The sequence below is a fragment of the Chiroxiphia lanceolata genome, chromosome 6 (genome assembly GCF_009829145.1).
Source record: "Chiroxiphia lanceolata isolate bChiLan1 chromosome 6, bChiLan1.pri, whole genome shotgun sequence".
In the NCBI taxonomy this organism is placed as follows: Eukaryota; Metazoa; Chordata; class Aves; order Passeriformes; family Pipridae; genus Chiroxiphia; species Chiroxiphia lanceolata.
This window is the reverse complement of record NC_045642.1, coordinates 30,310,387-30,326,560: the sequence shown is the minus strand read 5'-3', so window position 1 is coordinate 30,326,560 and position 16,174 is coordinate 30,310,387. Positions and strand designations below refer to the sequence as shown.

General features: G+C 47.7%; 1 protein-coding gene across 4 annotated transcripts in view; it reads left to right on the top strand.

Annotated features, from left to right (window-relative positions):
- Nucleotides 1-6,191: 6,191 nt before the first annotated feature.
- Nucleotides 6,192-16,174, top strand: part of GALNT16 (polypeptide N-acetylgalactosaminyltransferase 16) — a 75,778-nt gene continuing 65,795 nt past the window's right edge. For 3 of the 4 annotated variants that reach the window (XM_032691776.1, XM_032691775.1, XM_032691774.1), the window contains exon 1: nucleotides 6,192-6,498. In XM_032691776.1, coding sequence (XP_032547667.1) covers nucleotides 6,295-6,498 — 204 coding nt within the window. In that variant the 5' untranslated portion in view covers nucleotides 6,192-6,294. Of the gene's footprint in view, nucleotides 6,499-6,550; nucleotides 6,583-16,174 lie in introns of those variants that run through there. The other variant, XM_032691777.1, reaches the window with a different exon arrangement.

The following is a 16,174-nucleotide window of genomic DNA, read 5'->3' as shown; positions in this document are numbered from 1 at the left end:
TTGTACAATGGGTGTATGAACTTAGAGTATTGTTCTGGGCTGTTGATCATTCCTGCCCAATTCTGCCATAACACCACTCCTCACTAAGGCTGCATCTAGTCTTGTGGTGGCAAAACAGATGGGTTACCTGGCTTAGAGGGGATTAATGGCACTGTCTCCTAGGGGGTAGAGAGGCTGTCCTGAATCCCAGCTAACCATCTCTGAAGATTTTCCTGGTTCTTCCATACTGTCTTGCCACTGTTAGCCTTCTAGCAGGTGTTTTTCTCTTCATACTTGAAGAGCACAAGTGCAATGGGGAACTGTTAATTACAGCTTACTGGGAATTCTTCTATAAGCTCTCATTTTCCTTAAGAAACATGCCCATGAAAGTAATGTTAAGATTTACAGTGACCTTAAACAACACTTAAGACTATGTTTCATTATACAATTTAAAGGAACTGAAATCCTGGTTTCCAGTTAACCATATGCTATTTGACTTAATTTGGCCCTAAGTCACTGTCCTCCACCACCTTACTGTTTGCACACTGACCAGAAACAGTGTGGCCCATAACATATTTCTGTCCTGGCCAGCAGATATGACACCCTAGACAACTTTTCTTCTGTCAAATGCAGAACTAATTTGCATCCACCATCTGTACCTATTCTGACTGAGCATCAGGATGAATTAGAGATGAAGCCCCTCCTAGGGGAGAAATTTATCTGACTGGCCTTTTTGTGGTGCCTGTGGCAGTGAAGGGCTGGAGACTACTTGAACAGTGTCTAGCTCTAGGCAGGGCATGATCAAGGCAAGCTGTTACACCTTGTAGCTTCCCAATGGTGTCTGAGGCCAAGGATGCAGAGGGTGATATATGACCTGCAGCACAGCAGTATGGACTTTCAGAAGCCCACACACGTACCCATGCCCTCTGACCAGTATGAGAAAGCTTCCTCAGACAAGGAGAGTATTTCAGGGAGTTTAGGAATTTGGCCAACATAGATGAGTAATGCAGGTAACATTTTTCTTTTCTAACACTTTTCTTTTCAACAAGCACATGGTAGAGGATAGCATACTCTGTCATCTTGGCATTATGGTATGGGTAAACATGTCTCAGAGGTTTATAGGGGTACGATTTGGATCTGGATGAAGAGCATGGTGAGATGTCATGGTCAGACTATCAGAGGGGCCACTCCTCCATTATGGGGAAAGAACTTCATCTCTTTCTGCCCATTGAGACAAACATTTCCCCTTCTCTCTCATTTTTTTGAACCGAAATCAGGGATGAGCTGTGAGTCCTCTCCCTTCAATAGGTAAATTGCTTTCCCCCACTCCTACCAACCTCTTCCTAACCTGGAAGCAGACCACTGACCCTGCTAGGGAAAAGACCAGGAGCTTCACCAGGGAGGGTGAGTGTCCAGCCCAGGGATCAGCCAGAGGAGGAAGAAGGAGCCACTTGGTGGCAGACGTCCTAAGACGTCTCACCTCCTGGGCACTCTGCTCTACCCATGCAGAAGGAACTCCCTGAGGAGTGATCTCTTGTGAAAAATCCTGGGAAAATTCCTGAACTGGGGCTGCTCTTCCCTTGATGCAATGAGGAGCTCAACTGCTGACTGGCTGCAGGCAAGCAGAGCTGCTTTTCTTTGAGCAAGTCTTCTCATCCCAACTTATCATCGTAACATGCTACAGTGGTTTCTCTCTGGAGCATGACCTGCTCTAATCCCTGAACTCTGATGCTAATTTTCTTCATATGTTCTTAGCTAAACTCTGGATAAATTTACTCAAAACAGTTTCCAGAGTCTAGACAGACCTTACATTCATGTTTCAGATGGCACTTCCATGCCTGGAGGCCACAAATATAGCAGACCTGATTTCTCAGGTCAGAGTAGTGCTAAGAAAAACCTTTTGGTGTTCTCCAGATGTTACACAGTTGAAAGCTCAGCTACATTTTCTGTCAGATGACTGCAAAAACATGCACTGTGTCTCACCATAACTATAAAGCAGCCATACCTCATTTTTCTGAAGAGAAATCTGGATGATACTTGTCTTTTCCCCTGCAACAAAGATCAGCTCAATTTTATCTGGGCAATTTGAGACACCAGATCTCCTAAATGATGTTACCTAAGCTGTCAGACAAAGGCACAAAAATGGCTTCTCAAGAGCACTTTCTAATATTCATAGCTTTAGGAGATCTCTTTCTTTTCTCTTTGAAGGGGATGCGGGTTAGGGCCTTGGTGTTTGTAAATAAAATAAGGTTCTCAAACCTCGCATAAATTTCTCCACACAGCTGGTGGTATTCCTCCTCCTGTTCTGTATTGACATCATTCACCAAATACTTAGTCTATCCTTGTGCTAAAGAATCAGCCACTTGAGTTCCTTATTCCACTGTACAAAGTTTGTCACAAAATAAGGTAAGACTTAACATCTCTAACATGGAACTGGAAAAGAACAAGTATGCTGTGGGCTTTGTATAATCTCGATTTGATTAGTTTATTATGTGTCTCAGGTCACTTCTCTTAGGGCATTTATTGAGTTAGCTGGTGCTTTTGCAAAGATCAGCTGTGAAGTATTATCACTGTTAATATTCACTGTATGTCTACATTGCAGGTTCTGTGGTGTAGACATTTCCATGCCAGACTGTTTCTGGTATTCTTTTCTATGATGGGGATGGTTCTAAAATCTGAATGCAGCATTGCAGCTTACAGTATAGCTATACCTGAACAATTTATAGTATCAGAGATCCCTGTAGAACATAAGGTTTGAAGTGTGTTGTCTTTTAAAAGAAAGATGAAATGCTGGAGCAAAGCTTGATGATCAGAGATTAAATCATTGCAAGTTCTGGCTGCAGAACATGAAACCTTTGTTACCAATAGCTTGGACCTGAGAGCTAGTCATCCTGCAAGTGAGGTATTTGGGCCCTGAAGATGAAACATTGCTGTAGACACTTCCAAAGCATGTGGAAGCCTGGTGCTGCCTAAGTGCATGTCTTTTCAGCTGTGCTGAAGGTCCTTTCTCCTTCAGGTCAGTCAGCTCTAGTGCCGTGAGCAGCACGCCCTAACTCTCTTCAGTTCAAATAGGTCCCAAAGCTCAGGCAATGTAAATAATGGATCCTTGCAAATCTGGTTTGTCTGTGCTGAACTGGATACCTGTGGGCATGGTGAGCTGCTCTACCACCAGCTCCGAGGGTGAGTAACTCAGTGCTTTTGCTGTGCCCTTTGCTGCTGTTGTGTGCTAGAGCGGAGCTTCCCTACCCTGCTTGTTTCTGGCAATTCCCTACAGGCCATCCCTTGAGAGGGATTTGGGGGTCTTCAAATTAAATGGTTAAATTATGTGGGTTTTTTTCTTATAAGTAATGAATTAAAGAAGGAAGACAGTGATTCTTCATAGGAAAGTTCCTGTCACTGATGTAAGTTGTCAGCACACCACATTACCCAGGTAGAACAAGTAAACTCAGTGGTTTTAATTTCTTGGTGCTGTTTTCTGAACTGCTGGCAATGCTCTGGGAATAACAGGATGTGATGGGGGCAGAATAGCAAAGAGGGCTTGGCAGTATGTCTTGCGTGAGTGAGAAAGCACTACTGAGAGCTTGGAAGTCTCCTCTCCAAGAGCTCATCAATGACAGAGAGCAGCCACCAGTACACAGTCAGCTTTCAAGGCTTGTGCATAAGATGCTTCCAGTGACAAGGGTCAGCTGGATGCAGGCAGCTGCCCACTAAACTGCGCTGTGGACAGTGCCTCCCTACCCTGTATGTACAGAAGTTAAGTGCCAACACAGCCTGAAATCTCTCCTGACACATTCCTCTGGGCCGTGATTGCAGCTCTGAAACACAGCAAGACCATATTGCACTGCTCCCTTGATTACCTGGCAGTGCTTTGCACCTGCTTAGCATAGGGGTTGATGGCTGTTGCTGGCAGGTGGGACCAGTCCGGTGGGTGTGAACCAGTACTGTAGCATGGACAAGGTGCTGGCATTCATTAGCAGATGCCAAATGTTAGACCGCACTTGCAAAACTGAAGTTTCACAGGTAAATGCTGTGAAAATATGATTCCTCTGGCCCATGTCCTGCATAGGGAATAAAGTGCAAGGTGTCATTCCTCAGAAGATGGTATCTGCTCTGGAAAGGGAAGCATGCTCAAAAATGGTGTCCTTGTAGAACCTGAAGAGTCTGGGAGCTGGTTTTTTTCTGAGCAGAAAAAGGAGATGCTGGGCTGACCCTGGAGGGGACTTGTCAATTGTTAGAGGCTTGGCTGAGGCTGAGATGCTTGTGCAGTGGGGATCTCCATTAGGATAGTTGAAAGTTGAGTAATGTGGTGTGAGGAGGCAATGGTTACTGCATGGCAGCTTATAGGGTGTGCTAGAGGGGCGGGGGGGGCAATGCAGGAAGAATGGCTGCAGTGGAAGGGGGAAGCAGCATGCTTGGAAAGGCAGGAGGAGGCAGTCTGCTTAATTCAAGTGTTGGGGCAGAGGATTTCTCCTGTTTCACACTTATTTCTCCACTGCTGTTGGTAATTTGCTTTTCTGTAGTGAATTTCACCAAATGGTGAGAAAAGATTAAGAAGAAATCAAGCAAAGTCTGGTATGATCTACACACTGGTGAAAGAGGAGACAGTCTATGGGGCTAGCTCTGCTGTCATGTGGACATGAACACATCTTACTCTCCATCTTTTTCTGAATCCTTGGTACAGCTCCTTTGCCTCTCTTCATGTACCTCTGCAACCCAGGCAGCTGCTGGATCCAAACGCATGTAGGTGAGCAGATGCACTTCTTTTGGTAGGACTGGGAAAGAGATTGAAAATAGTGGGAGCCCATCTTCCACAGGTTACTCATACCACTGGAATAGGTATGGACTGGGTAGCTTGGACTCCTTATGTTTTTGTTGATCCCTTGGAGGACTTTGTTTTTGCCTTAAAGTCTCAAACTTCCCCTAGCCACTGACTATTATCAGCTGGCCTGGGAAGCTATGGTGCTTGACAAGTCATTGGGAAAGGTACCTTGGAGGATGTGAGATGCTTTCTAACATCTTTCTGTATCAGGAGTGCAGTGTGCTTTGCAAGGAGGTTGGTGTAGAGCAGCCCTGGAAGTGGTGGTTCTAGAAATAGCATTCTGCCCTGAGTGCTAGCACGTACAAATCTGATGGATGAATTTTATACTGTACTGTATCTCAGGAAACAAGCAGTGTACAGGTAAACCTGAAAGGGCAATTTAGTAGGGCAAATTGTAAATACATTTAGAGGAATTTGATCAGGAGGAAGGTAGGGCAAAAAATTATTTAGAAGCCTTTTTGACATTTTCTGTACTATAATGCAAATCCCCTAATCCCCTCATCAGGTGCCTTGGAAGCACCCACATTTTCTAAGCATTTCTCTTCACTGCTAATTTTTATTGCTATCTCCTCCTGCTCTCACAAGCTACCTTTAAGCTGTAGCTGCACCGCAGCTGCACTGTGCCTAAATGAAGCTTGTTTTCTCAAGCTGGATGGTCTGTTGCTTAAGCTGCCCTCAGGGCTGAATTCAGTGAGCTTTTTACTGCTGTAGCTTTGGCAGTGCCCTGTAATGGGGAATTGTATCATCGTTGACACTCCACTGCCATGCTTGCCCTCTTGCAGGGCTCGAAAGGCCCGAGGCTGTGGTGCTGGCCCAGGTGCCCAGTTCTTGTGCCAGTGTGCGACTGCTGTGTGGTTGTGTGTAGCAGCAATGGGAACGGGTGCTTGGGCAGCTCCATCATCAGCCCGAGAGCCTTGCTCCTGTGAACCACACCAGCTTCAGTACGAGATGTGCTCATCTCCATGGAGTGGATGCCTAGATCCCGTGTGCCATGGGGTGCCACGGTGTATTGGCTGGTTACTTCCCCTACGGACAGGAGTACCGCGTGGTGCTGGGGCCAGCGAGGACAGGGACCCGAGCAGGCGGGGCAGGAGGGCAGACTGCTGTGCTACCCGCGTCCCAGCAGCTGCCCCCTGCGGCTGAGCCCGTGTTACCTGCGCCCCGCCACGTGGGCCCTGCCGCCCCCTCCCCGCTTCGGCTGCAGCGCTGAGCGTACCCTCAGCCGCATATCGCCGGCAGCCTGCCCCGGCTCCTCGCGCCGTCCAGGCCGGGAGGAGGAGGAGCAGGAGGAGGCGCGGAGCCCTCCGCCCCCTGCGGCGGAGCGGGCGAGGCGTTAGGACCCGGCGGCGGCGGCTGGGCGGTGCGGGGCCGGGACCGGAGCGGTGCGGGGCGGGGGGGAGCCGCGCCGCCGCCACCGCCTCCTTCTCCTCTCCTTCCTCCCACAGCCGCCCCTGCCCGTCGAGGCAGCGCTCCCAGGCTCCCCTGGGGCGCTCGGCATGAGGAGAATCAGGGCCAATGCCATCGCCATCCTGACCGTCGCCTGGATCCTGGGCACTTTCTACTACTTATGGCAGGACAACAAACCCCGCTCGGCGACCGCCGGCAGGTCCGCCGGCAGCGGTAGCGGCGGCGCCCGGAGCGGGCAGAGGACGGCCGGCAGGCTGGAGCTCCGCCGGGAGGAGAAGACCATCCCCCTCATCGTGAGTGAGCGGCGGCCGCCGGCATCCCGTCCTGCCGCGGCGGGGAGGGATGCTCGGGGAGGGAGCCGCCGCGGCGGGCGCGGGGTGAGCTGGCGAAGGGCTGCGCTTTGCCTTCGGGTTGTTTTCTGTTTATTTTAGCGTTCGCGCTTGTCACCATGGCAGCCGCTACAATCGGGGAGCAGGGTGGGCACGCTCAGGGGAATAGAGTAATGTCGTGGGTAAAGTGTTTGCGAGTTGTCTCCGCCGCTATCACTCAGCCCGGGCTCTGCTCCTCCAGCTGAGAGCGACTGCCCTTGGCCAGGGAAAAGGGCGGGTGGAACAGCTGGAAGGTTTTTGGTTCGCTTTCAGGAGGCGCATACATACACATATGTATACACACAGGCATGTATGTGATCACAGTGCTTTGCCGTCAGGACCAGCAAAGAGCCATGACCTCTCACAAGCCCGTCCTCCGGCCAGCCGGGCTCTGAGCATCGGGCCGGGGGATACGAATGGTATTACACTGGGGGATTGTGCAACCCTTACCAGCCTCTACCTCGGCCCCCTCCGCTTGGAGAACCTGGACACCACTCGTGAGTTTTATGTCTTTTAAGCCAGAGACAGTAGCCTGTGAGTCGGGCTCAGGCTAGAGTCTGGGCAGGGTGGTAGTTGGACGGGAGCCCTCAGGTCTCCTTCCTATCCTTAGGAGTGGTAGCAGTGCCCTCATGTGCTACTTCAGTTTTGTTGAGAGTCGAACACTCTGCCTTCCCTGGGTATCTCTGGGCTCAGTGAGGTGATAAAATCAAGCTCCTGACTTAAGGATGATGAGAATCTTTCTGCTCTGTCTATGGAGGTGATTTGTCCTCCCCTCAGCCTGTATAACAGCATCAATAAAGCTCTCCCAACTCTAGGCAATAGCTTCATAAAAAATAAACCAGCCCCTGGAGCAAAAAGTGGCCCAGCAATACTATTCCCGGGAGCTGAAGCAGTTTGGGAACTGCACTGTGTGTCACTCTTTGGCTGCAAATCCATTTGTCAGCTGGTTATGCACACATGGAAGCGAACAAAAGCAGCAGCCTGGTCAGAGTTGGGGCAGGGACCGGGCACTGGGGCTCTCCACTTCCTCTCCCTTGACTGGCACTGGGGTTTTTGGCCTGTGTCTCTCTTTTCGCCGGCTGTAAAGTGGGGGTGGAAGATGTGTGTATGAGTGTTTGGAAAGCCTTATGAATGTTTAGAAAATGCTGTCAGAACACTCCCAGCCTTCAGGCAGCAGGGTGGAAACCCTTCAGATGAGACCCTTGGCCATTGCTTGCAGCTGCCAAAACTCAAAAGTCAAAACTGAGGCTCATAGGCAGAGTAAGGATGTTATTTCCTGCTTGCTAGGGCCGTGGGCTTCCAGCAGTTCAAGCTGCTCTGCTGTGCATCTCTATGGATCTCTGTGCATCCTCCTCTATGGAGCAGGACTGTGGAAATTAGTACAGTGAGGTGAGGAGCTCTGTGTGAGTGCTGTTATTGCTGTAGCCCTTTAGGCACTCAGGAAAATGCTCTCAGGCTGGCCAGGGCTGAGTTGAATAAACAGAGGATTTAGAGCACTCCCGTCTTTTTGATTCCACCTCAGTGGCAGAGGAAGCTGCCCCTGAGCCCCTGATTTCTTGTGTGTGCTTGAACAAGCTGCTCTGGCAGTTTTATTCTTCCATTTCACCGCTTATCCCTTCTGGGTTTTTATAGCGTTTACTTTACTCCCTCTCAGAGGGCTTGTGAGGTTGCCCGAGTCCATATCATCTGCCAAGCACCTTAAAATCCTCGGGAGGAGGATGCTGTGGCAGCGCCACACATTGTTATATTGCTGCTGTTTGGGGGGAGGCAGTATGTGCTTATGGCTAACCACAAAGCCTCTCCTTACAAGATGTAGCACCGCGCAACAGCCACTCCAGATCTGGTCCTGTTCTCAAAACGATGTAAGGCATCCCAGCTCTGCTCCATGCCTGAAATCCCTTAGCAAGGAAAAATATTCGTCCTTTGCCTCTCCTCTCCCTCTGTCACTGGAATCCCAGGATGTGCCAGCCCCCTCCAGTATGTCCTGACCCCCGAGCAGGCAGCAGCTGAGATGAAGGAGGACCCTCTCCCGATGCACCTGACAGTGGGGCATGGTGGAAATATGACATTCTGACCTACCACGATCCATTTACATAGAGAAGAGAAACAGGAGGGGTTTGTGGTATTTGGACTTCCCCTCATGCATGCAGAGCGGTTTCCCTAGGGTTTGGTGGGTTGCTGTGAGAGGCAATCTGGTAAAATACAATATGTGTGCTCCTGTAACTATGCAGTGCCATGGCTATGGAGAACTTGATGTGCTTCACTGCGATGCACATAACAAGCCAACTGGGCCATGGCGTCTGCCTGAGCTGCTGGGGCCAGAATCAGGGAAGCGATTGTAGGTGGGTACGGGGTGGGAAGGTTGGCAGGGGTCCGGGGATAACCCTTGCAGGGGGTGGCATCTAGCCGGGTCTGAGCAGTTGGTCCTGTGGCCGAGTTAGCTGTGTGAGCCTGCAGGGCTGGTTACGCCAGGGCTGTAGCTGTGCATGTGGCCCTCAGCATGGCCCGGCTTCATCTGACTGCGCAACATGTGGGCTGCGACAAGGCCCACTGCCCTGTCCCAGCCAACATGGAAAATGTGCCACATCAATTGCTCTGCTGGAGAAATAACGAATCTAGAGAAGCAGCTGTCCTTTGGCACTGTAGGGCCCTCGACCCTGAGTTAATTGCCATCAAAGTTAGGTTCCTTGACTTAATATGTAATGGCAGTCTTGTGTAAGGGGAGGCGTGCCTGGGCTCTGCCTGCTTCTTGTATCCCTGAGTAACCACTGAGACAAGCTGTCCATTTTAACTATTTTTTGGTTTCCTCTGCTCCTCATGAGTGATGGTTTTGGAGTTCGGGTTTGGGCTCATCTGCAAATAAGAGTGACTTGTGACTTATGAGTCTATGGAAAATATTTTTTCAGTTTTTTAAAACTGGCTGCTCTTTTGTCTGGGAAAAAGGAAAAAAAATCTTTCTTTTGGATGAGTGTGTCCAAGAGTTCTGTTCTTGTATTTATGCTATGACATTTCAAATCCTTAGCAAATGAAGGTGCATTGCATGGGTTTAAAAATTGAAGTGCTTTCTGGGCTTGTAGTTTTCTTCTTTATTCTCTCTCAATGTGAAGAATAAAAATCACCTCAGGTAAACACTGTAGTTGATTGCAAATCTCAGCTTGAAACTGATTTTTTACTTGTTGACCTCGTGTTTACTAGCACAACTTTAAACTTAAAATCTGGTTGTCTGATTCCTGGAGTCAGCAAGGGAAATCTTTGAATATTTAAGTTGGGGCATGGGGCTATCAGAAGTCAGTGTCTCAGAAGCAGCTCATGTATTGAAAGTGATCCTACAGATCTCTTCTTTATACATAGAAATCTTGACATGTGGTCTCTCTGCAATAGTGTTGAAACAAACAGGCCCTAGAGATGCCTGAAATAAAAATTCAGAAATTGGTAAATACCAGGACTGGCTTGGTGACACACTGAGCCCCTGCATGTTTCCCCTTCCACTTGCCATGGAGGGTGGAAACATAAGTGAGTACCACAGTCCCAGGAAAGCATTTTTATTTTGGAGCACAGCTCTGGCAGTTGGTTTGTGTGTTGAGTGTTTCTGAAGGATAGACTTCTTCCCTGAGCTCTTTTCTGTCTCTCCCAGGCAAAAAGTTGTCCTCTCCTCCAGGAAATTTCCGAGGACCAGAAGTTTTGCAGTGTGTCTTTGGAAGGGTTTTGGCATCATTCCCACACTATGTACAGGTGATTCATTGTTCACCTTATACTGCTTGTCTGCTTTAGTATGACACTGATGGCAGAGTCCATCTGTTCTTCCACCTCTAAAGATTGTGGCATGGGAAGCTTGTCCAGCATACTTGTGCCCTGCTGAAGAGAGCAAGGCCATTGCTGCCATGTGGGCAAAGCTTGTTAGTGAGAGGGGTGGTTGGTAGTAGCTTTGAAAGAGGAATTTTTCTGTTCGCTGACCATAAGCTGAGGGTGAGAGTATTTGCTCCCATTTCCCAGTCAAAAGCTGGATGTGAGGCTGCCCACGGGCTTCTCCATCTTGCTCACTTCTCTGGGGTGTCATGAAAGCAGCAACTTGCCTGAAAGATGGAGACAGAAGAGTACTGTTATTTAAATGCTCTGAATTTTGTTAGGCTGGTGCCCAATTGCTCTTTGGAGCAGATATGATGCCTGTTATCTTTCTCAGTTGCTCTTTGGAGCAGGTATGTTGTCTCTTGTGTTTGTCCTGCCAACTTTTGTGACCTGTGTATTTCCTCTGTGACCCCACTAGAGCCTGTTTGGCAGTGGAGAGACCCTATATTGTAATACTGGCTCAGGTTGCCTGGGCTCTGCCCTCCTGGCTGTTGCCTGCCTCATTGCTCAGCCGTATAAAATGAGCACTGGGGAGATGAGATCAAGGCGTCTTATTTCCTTATAGCAAAGGCTTTCTAAATGCTCTGCAAAACATCACTGCCTGTGGTGAGACAGCGAGCAGGAGACTCCTCGGGATGCTTTGCTGAGAACAGGAGGTATCTGAAGGCATCGAACAAGTTGGTGAAGAAAGATGTCAATTGTTTGATTCCCCCATCTTATTTAGCTAGAAAATCAGCAGTGGCTGGGGTCTACCTGCTTCTCTGAGTTGTCAAACTAGCACATTTAAGCACCGTCTAAGAGCCCCTTGATATATGCTCTTCAGACCCTGGTACACCTAACTAACTTGGCCAAACAGTGTGCTCTGCTGCATTTGTTTTGTCTTGCCTTTGGCCGTGGGTATCTGAATCCTGTGGAGCAGGTGCTGGCTGATGTTCACCGTGTATTCATGAATGATTTTATTCTCATCCCTTCATCACGTTTCCTCTGTGCATAGCTTTCACAGGATGTTGTTTTTCTAACAACTGGGACATCCTGCAACTTTCATGGTTTGCTAAATGATACCATTTTCAAGGACTTGTATCCCATTAAGGCTCCCGTACGTGTGCCTACCTGGACGCAGGTCTTGTAGCCTCAGGCTTGTAACTCTGGGAATTGAGGTAGATCCTAAATAAATAAAAAACCTCCAACAAACTCAACAAGAGGGGGAAGAGCACTAATTCCTTGCATTGGCATATTGTCAGGCTTGATTTCATGTCCTGCTGTGCTGTGGAGGAGAAGGCCTAATATTTAATGAGATGCCACAGTCCATTTCAGCAAGCTGCTTACCATTTTACTCATACCAGGTTACTCCCTCTTTGAGTCTCCTGCCTTTTGGGGCCAAGATCAGGAATGTGGCTATATGGGTTTGTTTCTGCTCTTATGCTGGGTGGCTGCATGTCAATTTACACACTTGTGAACTCTCCGTCCTACCAGCCTGCAAAACAGTTCTGCTCTCTGTGGCTCTGCAAATATCATGAATGTTGGAAGTGAGGTGGGAAAGAAGCTGTAGGTTGCAGTGCCAATGCTTTTGTAGGTGAAGGTGCTCCTGCCAATTGCTGGGTTTGTCTGTGATGTTCAGCCTGGCCCATTCCCCTGCCAAAATTCAGCACCTGCCTGGCTCTTCCCTGCAACTATATGGCCTCTGCTCTTACCAGTTTATATTAGGGTGGGAGGCACAGCCCTTAATGCTTAGAGTTTTGTGGCATCCATTCCTGCTGTGGCAAGACCCCTACAACACTGATTTTTTTTGGATCTCTGTGGGATCCGTCTTATGGCATGTGAGAGGCCTGTGCCAGCTCCCTGGGGAAGGATGACTTGGTAACTGTTTCTCTGAGGGTATTACTGCAGGAGGAAGATTCAAGGACAGTTTGACAGTTTAATATTTTATTTACAGTGTTTATGTTTTAAAAATGTGGGAATGACTGCTGTTTGCCTAAATGACAGGAAATTATTTTGTATTAATTTGTCCCAGTGGCCCATGTGGTGCATTAAAAAATAAAATAAAAGAAATGGTTCACAATAGTAATACTAATAAAATCCAGTTTGCAACACTGGCCTTAGTTGTTAATCAAAGTGATGCTGTAGCTGCAGTGAGGCAGCTGGGGCTTGGAGACCATGGTGATCTCGGCAGGCTGGGACAGGGTGTAGATGTGAGGGGGGAGCAAGTGTAGTGCTCCTGAAGATGATGTATTTTACTATAGCCTTTCCATTAAACTAGTGAGTGAAACAGTTGCAAGTTTTAGCTAGCTGAAGCATTCTTTAGTATGCAGCTGCTTCCCCAGTTAGATTTGTCTTTGCATATACAAAATTTTAAAGTTAAAAATTTAGCAGTGCTGCTGGAAACAGAATGCTTTGAGGGACATCTCAGGTTTGATGTTTGATGTTTGAAACTTGGTCCAGACACTTCATCCTGAGGCAAACAGGTTGAGTCAAGGGGAGAAAATGTAGTTCTGTTTCACTGTGGTTTTGTGGCACTGAACTGGGACTGCCCATTTTGGAGTGCTGAAAATGAAAATTACTCCTGTTAGAAAAACATGCGGAGTAGCACAAAGGCAATGAAACAAACAGAGGTGAATGTGCTGGGTATGAAGCATGTGGGTCAGTGGAGTTCACCTGTGCTGTGCATTGCGTCCTGTCTGCGGGGGAAGCCCCAGGGCAGAGCCTGGCAAGGTGGGATTTCTTGCTCTTCCTTGGCTCCCCACAGGATGCCAGCTGGTTGTTCCTATTCAATGTCACCTCAGTGACAGTCCCAGGACCTCACCCTCTCTTTCCTGTTTTGGTCACGTTTGCAGGTCCCTTGTGCTCCTCTAGCCCTACCTGGCACTCCTGCAGTAACGCTGTCGGCTCTTTGGGGTTGTCATATCAGCTGTCCCTGCCGTTCTGTCTGTACAGGCCTAGCTCAGAGGCCATGTTCCACAACACACCCCATACTACCACATTAAGGGAAAGATAAAACTAAAGTGAAATCCATGGATAGGGAGCTGAACTGGCTTATTGACTGAACTGCAAACTCATCTTCAGCTGCAAACTTACAGGCTCTATACATGCCTCAGTTTCCCCAAAGTCTAAAATGGAGATTTTATCTGCTTCACAGGGCTTTTGGGAGGCTTAGCTTGCAGGTTTTGTAAAGGACTGGAGATGAGAGAGATAACCTTAGCAAAATATTTGGTTGAGTTCTCCCTTTGTATACCTTTGAACCAGCAATGGATTAACAGAAATGCAGCAGGTCAGGGCCAATCTGCTGCAAGAGGAAGGTGTTAAAGGGACAGTATGGACTGCTCCGTGCACTGAACAACAGGGTTTATTAGGAAAGTTTGTATCTTTCCTGTTGCTGTCTTCCACTGTGTTTTTATAAGCATATATTCTTGCAACTTATAAAAGTGATAAAGGACTGTAGGAGGACTGTTCACTTCAAATTTCCAGGTCCCAGTTGTGCTGGTGGATGCGGAGACACTGAGATATATAGGAGTACATTTAAATCAAAATCAAAAACAAAGTAAAAAAAAAATATAGTGGTCTCTTGGGCCTCATCTTTGCAGAGAAATTACCTATGTTGTGATGTGCTTTGAGCGTATAGGTAGTTTCTCAGTGTTAGTAGAGACTGGAGTTTTGATAGACAGCTGTGTGCTCCCTTTGGAACTACTTTGTTTCTGCTACTTCAGGGGCATCATCTCTGCAGAGACCTACCTCAACTCCCTCTGCAGTGCCAGTGCAGGTCTCTCAGCACTGTTGGTGTCTGAGCCCTGTGCATCCCCAGGATGCGAATGAAGCTGCCACATGGGGCTGCCCCTGGGCCGGGAAGCTGTTTTGGCTGGTCACATAAGGCTTGGTTGGTCATCCTGCCATGATGGAGCTGTAGAGTTGACTTTGCACTTCAGGCTTCAAGGCTTCAGGCTGGGATAGTGCTCTAACTTCTGACTGTTATAGAAAGGTCACTGATGACATTTGGCTAAAGCTGCAGAAAATTATCTCCTTTATTTAACCTCTTGTTTTCCTTCTCCCACTTTCCAAATTTTTTGTCTTATAAGCTGAAATATGATCCTTTTGAGGAGACTTTGTTTTAGCATAGCAGAGAGAGAAAGCACCTGTGCTGAAACCTGCATCATCCATTTTGTGTGCCTGTGAGGAAAAAAAAGGAATATTTTTCTTCCCTTTTTGTTTTGGATAACAGCCCTGAAACAGTTAGAGCTTGGCTGGAAAACTGCTTCTAATAAATGAAGGTGTCTTCAGAGATTCTGTGTGGTGGTTATTCAAGCCACACTCTGAAAGAAATCTTTCTGCAGGACAAAATCGTAGAGAAATTATGCTTTCCATCTGCTTGCATGCTGAGTGCCCTGAACAAAGTATCTCGTGCCAGAGTGTGTCATGCCCAGTAATGCCATGCTGTAACATTGTACCTTTTGGTACCAAATATGCAGTAAAAAGCCTAATAAATAAGGAAGAGTGTGTAAGAGCTGCAAAAAGCAGTGTAGCTCCTTGGGTAACTGGTCAGTTAGTCTCTGAATGCAGGAATATGGATAGAGTGGCAGTGCAAATGGGAGCCATCACATCCACACAATGAAGTTGAAAAAATTCTGTGTTTCTTATGTAGTTTCCCAAAGTCTTATGAAATTGTAGAAATTAATAGTAATGCATTGAAGTTAGCAAATGTGAATGTTGCAAGTGCTCACTGTAGACTCCTGGTGCGCATGATCATGCTGTATTTCCCAGGTGCTATAATATGCTTGTGATTTTTGGTGAGTTTTCTTTCTTTATTCCTTTCTAGGAGATTTTTCAGATAGTAGTAGGAATTACCAGGCTGCTGCTAGAGTAGGCTGTATGTGTCTCCCAACCTTCTGATATGTCTCAGTTAGTCTGAACTACCTATTTTATGCCTAAAGATAGGATACAGTCTCTCACAGTGATCTCAGGGTGGGTTCATAGGAGCATTGACAAACAGGTAGGTCACAACCCTATCCCTGCCATAGTGATGCTGAGTTGCCACATCCCTGCTGGCGCTACACTTGCAGAGCTGGCTTCCCTGGCAGTACCAGCTGCAGGCTGAGGTGAGCACAGTCGTATTTCCCTCATTGCTCAGAGTGCAGTGTGGTGTTTATACTGAGCTTGGGTTGGCATCAGAAGGATGGATGCTCTGCAGTGAGATAACCCTTTCAAAAAAATCTGTTGGAGCAAATCTGAGTGAACTTGGCGTCTATTTGCATCCTCTCTGCATTTAGGTAGTCTAAGTCTGGTTGTGCCATACCTTGAAATACCAGCTTGCTGTGCCATGCCTGCTTGTTGAGTGACCCTGGGGGGCATTTCCAGGCATTTGCAGTCTGTGCTGGGAAAACTGGACCACACTGGCTGGGCAGTCCTGAAGATACTTTGGGAAGAGCTGAGAAATCAGTGTTCCTTGAGGACTAGCTATGAAGCTGTCAGTTCAGGCGATGATGATAAGATGCAGTCAGGTGAGTTCTGGCCTTGGAGAGGCGGCCCAAGCACCTATCAAAAGCTGCCTTTGTCTGAGTGTGAAAGGGTTTTTTTAAGTCAGGTCCTTGAGCAGATACAGATCTCATGTTAGGCGACCCACAAGGAGGGGGTTTACAATGAAAATAAACACTGTCCTTACAGCGCAGGATACAGATGGAGTCACATCTGGTAATAGGAAAAGTCTGCTGATCTGCCTGCATCAATCTCCTTACAGCATTATTAAAAAATATGAATTGTAAATTATTTA